General features: G+C 41.9%; 1 protein-coding gene across 5 annotated transcripts in view; it reads right to left on the reverse strand.

The window, feature by feature from the left end:
• Nucleotides 1-12,067, reverse strand: part of PHACTR1 (phosphatase and actin regulator 1) — a 565,269-nt gene that overhangs the window by 515,309 nt on the left and 37,893 nt on the right. For all 5 annotated transcript variants that reach the window (XM_058732981.1, XM_058732982.1, XM_058732978.1 and 2 more), the window contains one exon: nt 11,315-11,461. In XM_058732981.1, the coding sequence (XP_058588964.1) occupies nt 11,315-11,461 (147 nt within the window). The remainder of the gene's footprint in view (nt 1-11,314; nt 11,462-12,067) is intronic.

Consider the following 12,067-nt stretch of genomic DNA (forward strand, 5'->3'; position numbering starts at 1 on the left):
TTCGAGGTTTCAAAGATTCAGAGATGGCTTAGCTCGTAAGTAGCAGAGTCCGATTTGGGGATCAGCAAATCTCCAAACCCATCACGGAACACTTATGCCCGTGATTCAGAAATGAGAAGATGCTCTCCCTGACTCTGAAAAGCTAAGATTCCGTGATTTTTGATGTTCACCTGGCCTTCGTGGATGACTTCTCAAACCGAAAAGCTGTGTTCTCTCTCTTTTCTCCCTCCCTCTTTGCCTTCCTCCTTTCTTCCTCCTACATCCCTTTCTCTGCTCTTTTTTTCCCTTCTCACAAAACACCACCTCCAAGTTCAGGGGCCCACCGGGACATCCAGTAGCTAGTCTTCTCCATGTGGCCATTTCCATGTGACCCTTTGATATTTCAGAGTTGATCCCATTCAACGTCAGTCAGAGGATGGACTGTTTTTAATGTAAATTTCCTTAACTTTTAGAGTCTGAGGGTGACTTCCTTTCTCATCTTGGGCCTGTCATACTCATTCAGTACTCTAAACAAGGACTGAATAGAGGTGAAATTAGCTAAGAAAACTTGTTCCTTGTCTGAACGTTTGTGACTTTGTGGCCATTTGGTCTTAGAAGATGTGGTAACTAGAAGGACATCTTTCTTTTTTCCTTTTTTCTTTTCATTCTTTCCTTTTTTTTTTTTTTCTTTTGGGTAATATCTTGGAAGAATAGAACCAAGATGAGGCAATACACAGAAATGTAATGGAGCTTGCTCTCCACTTTGTGTAATGAGTACTCACTATATGCCAAGTACTATCCTAAGGTTTTCACGTTTTTCTTTTTTTTTTGAGAGAGAGAGAAAGCACGTGAGTGGGGAGAGAGGGGTAGAAGGAGAGAGAGAGAAAGAGAATCTTAAGCAAGCTCGACACAGGACTCCATCCCATCCTTGACGGTGAGATCATGACCCGAGCCGAAATCAAGTCAGACGCTTAACCGACTGAGCCACCGAGGAGCCCCTAAGTTTTTCACATTTCATAAAATTATCTGCTCTTCAAAAAATACTCTCCAAGGTGGTCACCATTATTAATTCCATTTTATAGGTGAGAAACTTAAGAGGTTCAATGTCTTGCTCAAGGTCACACGGCTGGTAAATGACAGAGTGGGGATTTGAACCCAGGAAGTCTAGCTCCAGACATACTCACATAACCACTATCACTACCCTGAAAAAGAGAGGATTCTTCCTCACGGCTCTTCTTTCCACTCTGCAGGGCTGCATTATGACTTCCATGGGTCCCAGTCACTTCTGCCTTCGAAAGCCCCTTTCACCACAAAAAATATTAAAAACTATATATCTATTATTACGTTGGTAGAGAGACAAATATAAACCAGGCTGGATTATACTCATTTTTTCTTCTGACCTTAAAAGAAATTAAAACATTTTCTTGTGAGCCTCAAAAGGTATTGTGAGCCTACTCTACCTAAGAGCGAAGTTGGCCTTGACTCTGGAGCTTTTCTCTTTCATCTTGATTCATGTTGTGAAGAGAATGAATTTACCACATTCTTTGGGGGAATCAAAAAAGATGGGCATTTCCTTGCAAATATTTTTTCTGAGTTCAGAAATAATGCCTAGAAAACAATGAGTTAAATAATGTTTTTAATTTTTTAACTTATTTTTTTTAAGTTTACTTATTTATTTTGAGAGAGAGAGAGAGAGAGAGAGAGTGTGCATGCCTGTGAGTGGGGGAGGGGCAGAGACAGAAGGAGAGAGAATCTCAAGAAGGCTCCGCACTGTCAGCCCAGAGACTGACCTGGGGCTCAAATTCACAAACCACAAAATTATGGCCTGAGCCAAAACCAAGAGTCGGATGCTTAAGTGACTGAGCCGTCCAGATGCCCTGAATTAAGTAATGTTTTTTAAACTGTGGGTTGTAAAATCACTTAGATGGGTCATAACCAGCATTTTTATAATTAGACTATGTTCGAAGGGAATGGATGGGAAGGGAAGGAATAGGGTAATGTAGAAAACATCAGAGTTTATTTGCACATATTAAGGGTATTTTGAGGAATATTTTATTCCAATCATAAATATGCATGTGTGTATGTGATGTTAAAGTGCATTTCTTAATGAGTCCTAGCCAAATATATATATATATTTAATACTGGGCTAGGATGCATTCCTGATTCTCTCTCTTTTTTTCCCTTAGCCATGATAAGCTTAAAATGTGACTTTATAGCAAAGTTGACTGTATCAGCTTGCTCTCTTGTAAGAAATCGTGGCCATTTAGAATATGGATTTGAGTCATATAAAAGATGATCCAAATTCCATTTCTTCATCTTATTAGCTACATTACCACTGCTAAGTTATCTAACCCCTTTGTGACTTAGTTGCCACATGGATAAAATAAGGACAGTAATAATCATGTAAATCTCCTAAGGTCATTATGAGAAACAGATAACCAAGAGTTTACAAAGCCCACGGTACAGATGTTAGCAAACACCCTCTATATGCTGACAACTTAAATATATTTTTTAATGTTTTATTTTATTTTTGAGAGAGAGAGAGAGAGCCTGAGTGGGGGAGGGACAAAGAGAGAGGGGGGCAGACGATCTGAAGCAGGCTCCACACTGAGAGCAGCAAGCCCAACGTGGGGCTCAAACTCATAAACTGTGAGATCATGACCTGAGCTGACGTCAGATGCTCAACTCACAGAGCCACCCAGGTGCCCCTTCAATAAATATTTCTGCACCAGACCTCATTTTTAACCTTAGGCTTATCTAACTGCTCATCTGATACCTCCACTGGGATGTCTAGTAGGCATCTCACATTTGACATGTCTGCATTTGAATTTCTGACCATTCCCCCATGCCCCCCAAAGGCCCTTTTATCCTTGTGGTTGCTCAGGCCAAACCTTGGAGGGACTCCTTGCTCCTTTCCTTCTCTTAACAACTCACACTGAATCCATCATGAAAGCTTGTTGGCTATCCTTTCAAATACATACAGAATCTGACCTCTTCTCACTGCCGCTTCTCTGCCTCGCTGCTTAGCCACCACCATTTCTCTGGGTTACTGAAATCTTCCAAATCAGCTTCCCTGCCTCCTCATGTCCCACTACCGTCTGCTCATGCCCAGCAGCCCCAGCAATCCTCTTAAAATCTATCTCAGATCGTGTTATTCCTATGCTTAAATCCCCGCATCGTCCCACACTCCACTAAGAGAATCAAAGCCCACAGTAGCCCCCAGATCCTGTGTACTCTGGTCCCTATTCCCTACAAGTTTCTCCGGCCACACTAGGCTCCTCTCCAGGTCTTGAACACACGAGGAACACGCCAGTTAAAGGGCCTTTGCCCTTGCTGTCCTCCACCCATATTGGTATTGCTCATTCTCTCACCTACTTTGGAGAACTTTGTTCACATCCCCTCTTCTCAATGTTGCCTATCCTGCAGCCCACCCCTTTCTTTGCCCCTACATGTCTTGTACACTTAGCTTGCTTCATTTTTGCCTTGACTTCTAAAATATTATACAGTGTGTATAAATACTAAATTGTTTATTGTCCATAACCCACTTTACGAAGTTAAAATTCACAAGGGTTAGATGGGTTTTTTTTGTTGTTTTTTTGTTTTTGTTTTTTAGGTAGGCTCCACGATGCAGGGCTTGAACTCACGGCCCTGAGATCAAGACCTGAGCTAAGATCAAGGGTCAAATGCTTCACCAACTGAACCAACTGAGTTTGTTTTGATTACTAATATTTCCCAAGTGTCTAAAACATGGCCTAATACATATTTAAGTTCCCAATTAACATTTGTTGAATGAATAAATATTATGATTTCCTCTTACCTTCTTCTACCTCCCCCCTCCCAAAACACAGGGCCCAGATGGAATAAGGAAAATCAAGCATAACACAGCTCTTTCTATACTCTCGATTAAACCATGATTGAGTATTAAACCAACTTGTTATTTGTGTGGTAGAGATCCAGAAATAATGGGCTGTCTATGTCTATAAATGGCAAATAATCACATTGATAAAGTTCAGTATAGTTTCAAAACCAAGATATACATTGAATCCTCATGACTACAATTACAGCCCAAGTATTTACTATTCAAAGATTCTGCTCCTGAATTGTTAGTTTAGGGTATACAAATGAGGAAGTAAAGATCAATAGGAAAACTACAAGCTTTTATACAACACTTGCTTTTATAAATGTTAAATAACTAGTAGTGTGATTATTTCTGTTGTCTTTCGATAGCCTGTGTAGAAAGTCATGCCAATCCATCATCCTTCAATAAGGTCATAAAATTGATTTTGTCTTTTATTTAACTATCCTACGTTATATAAAAGACTTGTAAATTAAAGCAATTAAGATGTCAACATGACCCACTTTTTTCCCTCCTGAAATCACATCCACTCTATTACCTACTACCAAAGAGGGTGGGGACAGGGATGAAACAAAGGGGGAAAATGCTACAATTCTTCTTGTATCATACAGTGAGGAACATGTTTTATCTATTAATAGTTCTTTCAGGGCCTCTTCTGGTTTTTTTTTTTTTTTTTTGACATAATACACTGACTATATGTCTCATTTTTCAACTTATCAAGTCAAGGAGAAAACTAGCCCTATATATTATCTTCAGTTTTCAGTTGTGTTTTAACTCTTGCTTGTACAATAAACAAATCATGAATTGAAGTTGCATACGTCAAGGAGTAACTCCATATGTGATATGAAAATATTTTTGCTTCGTATTAAAATACATGATGGGGTGCCTGGGTGGTTCAGTCAGTTAAGTGCCCAACTTCAGCTCAGGTCATGATCTCGTGGTTTGTGAGTTCAAGCTCCACGACAGACTCTGTGCTGACAGCTCAGAGCCTGGAGACTGCTTCGGATTCTGTGTCTCTCTCTTTCTCTACCCCTCCCCCTTCTCAAAAATAAATAAACATTGGAGCGCCTGGGTGGCTCAGTCGGTTAAGCGTCCGACTTTGGCTCAGGTAGTGATCTCACGGTCCGTGAGTTCAAGCCCCGCGTTGGGCTCTGTGCTGACAGCTCAGAGCCTGGAGCCTGTTTCAGATTCTGTGTCTCCCTCTCTCTGATCCTCCCCCGTTCATGCTCTGTCTCTCTCTGTCTCAAAAATAAATAAACATTAAAAAAATGTTTTAAATAAATAAACATTAAAAAAATTAAAAATAAAATAAAAGAACTGTATAAGAATATATTGTTTTGCACCTATTTTAATCAACAGTTTATTTGTTCCTATCAGCACATATGCCTCCGAAAAAGGAAAAAAAGTTCTCTGTAGGTCATGGCCAGGCTTTACAGTTAGAACCTAGAAGATAGGATTATTCTATCTGTGAATTCCAAAGGCATGTATTTACCTTTCCCAGTAATTTAAAAGGATAAAGGGAAAATATAGATTTTATAACCTATTCATTTTAATTACAAAAGAGAACAGGAAACACTTAAAATGCCAATTGGAAGTCCAGATTAATATTTAGTTTTCTCACTTTCCATTTATTGCTCAGATTTCGCCAATACCTTTTTCAATCATACAACAAACAGTTACAAAGCATCAACTGTGTTAAAGACTCTAATCTCTGACTATTCAGGCTTAAAACATTCTAATTAAGACGGTGTATGTAAATGTACCTCCTAGCACGTTATTAACTATTAAGAAGTAATTATTAATTATGATTAATATTTATTAATTCTTTTACTTAAGCTTATTTTCATAACTGCTGTGATCAAATATTTAAATCACTGCTATAGTTATGTTATTCTACTATATGTTTTATACCATAAATAAGACTGCATATAAAAATCAGTGAATATCCAGTAGTACAGCTAGAGTCGGAAACACCAGTTATTCACAGGTTTTTAGATTAAATGACTTCCTTTTACTTTTTAATTTTTAAATATTTTGTTTATTTTTTCTTTATTTTTAATGTTTATTTGTTTATTTTGAGAAAGAGAGAGAGAGAGAGAATGCACATGTGAGTGGGGAAGGGGCAGAGAGAAAGAGAGAATCCTAAGCTGGCTCTACACTGTCAGCACAGAGCCCAGCGTAGGGCTGAAACCCACAAACCCTGAGATCATGACCTGAGCTGAGATCAAGAGTTGGACACTTAACTGACTGAGCCACGCAGGCACCCTGAGACTTCCTAGATTTTAAAATCGAAATCCGTCATCTAAGGGCCGAGTGAACGAAGCCTAGAAAAATTAAGTGTCTTGTGCCTGGTCTTAGAGGCAGAGATGCATTAAAATCAAGTTTTTCTGATATTTTTCATATAAAACACACTTTCATGGTCTTCCATGAAATCTCTCTCTCTTTCTCTAAATACATATACATGTATGCATATATATATATATACATATATATATGTATATAATTACAGACAAACTAAGTAACATATCAGTTAGTGATAAGAGAATAGTAATGTAGTCCTTAGATGTTAAAAAGAATTTAATAATGCCCAGACCAGAGATCCCAAGAAAATTTAACCATGTAACACAGATTTAGTGTTCAAGGTGTCTCAGAAACGTATGGATTGTTGTTGAAACAAAAATATTGTAAGCAGTCAAGTTAAATATTAACGGCAAAGGGCTTCCTATTTCTTCATATTGTTAATTATTTACTTTCCCTTACTTTGTTTATATTATTTATATTATTTGGAGTGGTCTTCATCAGTACCATCTGAATGCATTACATAATGAGATTACCAGGTTGGTTAGCTTTAAGAACAGCAAAGGAGGAGGGCAGACCCTCAGAGGGCCCCGTAATAGAGGCTTCTGGTCAACTACACGGACTTCCAGTTGGATTGTGGCTACTGAATGTGAGAAGCAATCAGTACTTTCAAGGAGATTTGGGGCTTCCAAAATAAAAGCCAGACCCATGTGACCTACCTTCACTTTGAAATCAGTAACAAGAAAACATTGTGAGGGAGACACTGGCATTCTTCAGTGAAAGAGTGAAGGAAGATGCTTACCAAGACCTTCGCATTGGTTGAACAATCTTGGTTCAGTGTGACAGTATTCCCAATTTTGCCTAGGGACAGTTCTCATTGCTAAGTGATGATCTCACATTCTGGGCAGTCACTTCTCAGTATCATAGATTTTCATACTGTAACTAAGAGATAAAGATCTTCCTCCTCAAGAAAGTTAAGAAAGAGATCCCCTGAGACCAAGGTTATACCCTAATCTGGCGGACCCATCCATTCTTACAGGTGGCCAGAACAAGCCAATTGTGACTGCCATTATCCTCTGTGCCTGGAAGAGTGGGGAAGACCAACAGAAATCAGAAATAGCTCTCCTTGGTTTACATCAGAAACAAAAACTAATCTTGAAGTCCCAAGAACGATGGGCATTCTGAAGCTGACCATGCCATTAGCTTAAAATCTACTCCACGCAAAAAGCAATTCCGAAATGTCAACAAAGGTTAAATTTCCTTATGATTTAGAGAAGTACTTATTTTTCTCAAGAGTGGCCCAATATTGGTTTTGGGGTTTAAACAATCCTAAATCATCAGCGTGACTAGCTTTCCTGCTTTTGACACGCCTTTAAGAAATTTTAGATGGGCTTTTTATTTACCACAACATTTCCATTCATTTCAGCGTGTAACTGCCAAGAACTTTTCAGTTTCAGCACCCTCTAGGGACCAAATACCCTCTACATACTGTCAATATGTAAATAAATAAATAAACACACTAGCCTATAGGAAAACATCCTCCAGACAGGCTGCAACTCTTCAGGGCACCCACTTCAATGTAGTGAATGCATGACCTCATAAGGCAGGGTAAGTTCTCACAAGCTAAATGTCAATGATGTTCATTACTAAGTGAGAACACAATTAGAAACACTTGCTACTAATAGTGTGAACATACTCTTCTGTTACACGATGTCCTTATAACACATTTTAATTTCTCAGGGAAAAAAAAAAAACCTCTTTCAATGTTTTAAATGAGGTCTGATGTGTCTGCGTAAGTTTCAGCAAATACATTGGCTTAATTTTCTCTACCGTCAGCAAATAACCATTATCACTGTTAGCATAATATACTAAGTGCTGAATAGAAGTTAAAAACCAACAAAAGGGTCTCTTTGAGAAGAATGGAAGTCACGGTTCAGAAAATCCCGATTCTATACTCCGTCAGTTTATGCTGAAACTTGGAGTTTGCATCTTCATAAAGTGATGAAAGACCCACATTTTGGTGCTATTCTTTGACTGACTTGGGACTGGTAGGTGAAGGAGTATAGCCTTCACTCAAGCTGTGGAGTTATTTCTGAAATGATATTATTAAGTGCCCTCAGGGACAGGATGTAGTTGAAAGGATGCATAAGTATTTAATTAGTATTCAAAATGCCCAGTACACGTTATTTGGCAACTATACAGGTTAGCTGAAGGGAGTTGGTGCCCAAAATGATTTCGTGATATCCAAATAAAATGAACATCTGTATATTTATTCCATGAAGCATTACTAAACCTCTAAAATATTAAACATGTACTTCTATATAATGAGTGGGTGTGAGAAAGCAAATATTAAACATAAATGGTTTAAACCAAGAAAGGATTTCTCTGGAAAGAATCAACACTAAGTGACTGGGGGGTAGAAGAAGAGTGGCAATAAAGGGCAAATGAAATCTTCCTTGCTTAATTGTTTATAAATTGTTACGAGACAAAGTTCTCTCTATGCCCAAATTATGTAATTTACCCGAAGTGTGCAGACTCCTCTGTTCGGCAACGCTGATAACGACACTAATAGTTTAATTACAACTTGCTGCTCAAGGAGATAAACAAGGCTGTTTGCTTTTTAAACCAGGGGTTACAATTACTTTTAAACGTGGGGGAAAGGCACATCTGTGAGTAGATCTTACTATGTCAGGAAAGCAACCAGAAACCAGCTGGAAAATAAACAAAGCGCCAGGAGTGAACAGCCTGCGCAAAATTAGAGCAGAACTGCCTGATTTGAGCAGTGGAGCAGTAGGCGTGAGGCGTAGTAAACAGGCGGCAAATGTAGGTGGGCAGGGATAGAAAAGTTTTTGGTGACTAGATCTCCTGAGTTTTCCCTGGGATTCCATCACTGGGAGGGACTGGGCACCCCTCCCTCCGCTGTCTTGTTTATAGTCACATCTCTATCACACAGTCCTTCGTTTCAGCACCACCGAGGGAGGACAGCTCCCCTATCTGCAGAACACCGTCCACTGCGACTGCTCTCCCTTCTCTACCAACATCCTCTGGATACACTTTCTCTTTCTTGCTGGTGTCTTTCTTGATTTTGCTTTTAGGGAGATTCTAAGGGGCATATAGAAGAGACTGGGACCTTGTTGGGCTTGTTCATTTCCAGAGAAAAGACAGACAAGTCTTGTCTGAAAAGTCCAATCTTTTAACTGGCCTCCAGAGAAATTTAACCAGAATAAAAGACGGCAAGTCACTGGGTTTAATCTGGTGGCGAAATGGCTCAACTCTCTCAGTAGTAGCTGAAACTTGAAGCCTTCTTTTAGTGTTTTATTTTATTGTTTGGTTGTCAAAAGTAAAACAAGGTAAATAACCTTCACTAACTGCCGCTCTAGCCCTTTCCTCTCCTGTGCTGAGACAAAGACACTAAGGGAATGTACCAGAGTTTGGTAGCAAAGGGGTCAGTGGTACAATTTCTGAAATCACTCAGCAAGAAAACAATCTCAGCCATAAAAGAAACTCTTCTCTGTCCTTCTGAAGACCCCTCACAACCATATCCTGAATCCTGAATCAAGGATTAACAGTTCCAAAGTGAGACCACAGGCTACACAGCATGCCACAAAAATTGCCAAAGCTTCTCCCAATAAAGTCCTCATTTCCCCAGCACTAAATCCAGAGGAAAATATTTTAGGAGTGACAAGAAAACATATGATTAAAAACCCAAATCACCAAGACAGGAAAATATAACACTCCAACCAAGTTGGCTGCTCTGATCCTTTCAGTTACCCTTCTAGTCATGAAGATATGGTTCCTTAGCCAACACATCTTGTTTCTCTATTCAGAGTTTTTTCTCTTTTGTCCAAACTTCTCAATAGTGTATAAAATACTCATCATGTGAAGGTTCTCTTTGCTCCAACACATGCACACAACATACTTTCATTCAGTTCCATTTTCAAGGATTTAGTTTCCTAAAGAAAAAGGTATTATCTGGTTTTTAAACTTATTTCGAGGGATAGTGTTCAGGAAAATTCCCTCACTCTTTTTGCAATGGATTTGCTAGAACACTGAGGGACTCTAAAAACGAAGAGACACAGCTGGGGTGGTGGCTTAGGAGTCATTCAGAAAGGCAGCACTATGAAGTTATTGTTGAACAACTTCTTCCCGATGATGGTGACCATCTACTACTAACAGGGGTGATGTCTGCCTATGAATCCGGAGAAGCAGCAGCAGTGGGGACAGCTGACACTGGGCGCTTCTCATCAAGTAAGCCTGAGAGGTCTCTCAACTGAAGCATGTTGACTCTCTGGATCCCTCAGTCCTCTCTATTGCCCCTTCCTTTCTTCTTCCCTCCCTCCCTTCCTCTCCCTCTTTCTTCTTTTCCCCTCCCTCCCATGACCCCTTCCTCCCTCCCTCTTTACCCTCCTCCCTCCCTCCTCCCTCCCTCCTCTACCTCAGTTGCCCTTTTCACTTAATTCCATCTGGGCCACTTTGAGCACCAGTACCAGTGACAGAATCAGATCACCTAACATGTATCCAACAGACAATGTTGTTATTATTATTATTATTATTATTATCATCATCATCATACTTCGGGTTGCTCTCCAACTGCTTGGTGGAAAGATAAGGTCCCGTTGGTAGCTGTCAACCCCACACCCTCTCACCCCTCCAACACCGCAGCAGTGGCACCAGCCCAGCAAAATCACCAGCCCGAATGTCACCAACAAGTTCCACCCTGTAGGAGCCCTGCCAGCACACCTCCCCGGCAGAGCCTTGCCAGACCCTCCGCCCACAGCCAGTGCACTCGCAGCCCGATCCAGCTCTGGGTTATTCCTATGATCATTGTTATCACTGACAACACTTTCTTCTCCTTATGGAAAGGGGAAGCCCGCGTGTGACTCCAGGGCGGATGTAGAGCTCCACGCACTACCCTCCCCCACCTCTGCAACACACACGCGCGCGCGCGCGCGCACACACACACACACACACACACACACACACCCCTCCGCACACCGGCGACACAAAGAGCGAGTGAGCGAGCCCGGCGTCCGGCTGGGTAGGAAGGGGGGCGGGAGGGAGGACCCCGCCGGGAGGGGGGCACCCCAGGAGGGGCAGGGGGCTGAGCCAGCCGGCGCGTGGAGGGAAGGGAGGCGAGGAAGCGGGGTGGGGGAGAGAGCCAGGCGAGAGGGTCGTCCCTACCTGCCCCTAGGTTGAAGGAGATCCTGGCTTCGGCGAGGTACGGCGTGTCGCTCTTGGAGCGGACTCTTCTGATGGGCCGCCGGTCTATATCATCCTCCGAAGATGCCGCCATTAATGTGGGAGGCAGGAGCAGGGTCGCCCGGCGAGCTGAGAGGGAGAAGGAGACGGAGAGAGAGAGGGAGAGAGAGGCGGAAAAGGGGAGGAGGGGAAAGGAAGAGGCTCACGCACGGGGAGGGGGAGGGGAGGGGGGAGGGGAGAGGAAGGGAACGGGACAGACGGGAGGGAGGGGGAAAAGAGGGGAAAGAGGAAAAAAAAAAGAGGGAGAGAGAAAGAAAGAGAGCAAAGGAGAGAAAAGGGTGAAGGGAGAGAAAGAAAATCCGTTAAGGATTCGTGGACTGGAGCAGAGATCAGGCTCTCTATCCCTGGCTTGCGCCCAGGGCTCCCCTAACTCCTCTTGCAGCCACAGGGCCAATGGGTCAGTGTTCCCGGACTGACACCCCGCCTCTGCCCGCAGCCCCGGTTCTCAGCTGTTGGCACAGACAGGCCGATGCGAAAGGGAAGGCTCCAAAGCAAAGATGCCCAGTCAGCACTGTGCCCTCTCCCGCCAAACGCACTTACTCTGCTCTTCAAGTGCACGCTAGGGTCTCCTTAACCCACAGCGTTCTCTAGACTGAGGATGCCTGGCCGGACACACCAACTTCGGCTTTCCTTGTGTGGATGGAATTACTACCGTTGGGGTGCAAGCCTCGGGGG

This window comes from Neofelis nebulosa, chromosome 6 (assembly GCF_028018385.1).
Source record: "Neofelis nebulosa isolate mNeoNeb1 chromosome 6, mNeoNeb1.pri, whole genome shotgun sequence".
Classification (NCBI taxonomy): domain Eukaryota; kingdom Metazoa; phylum Chordata; class Mammalia; order Carnivora; family Felidae; genus Neofelis; species Neofelis nebulosa.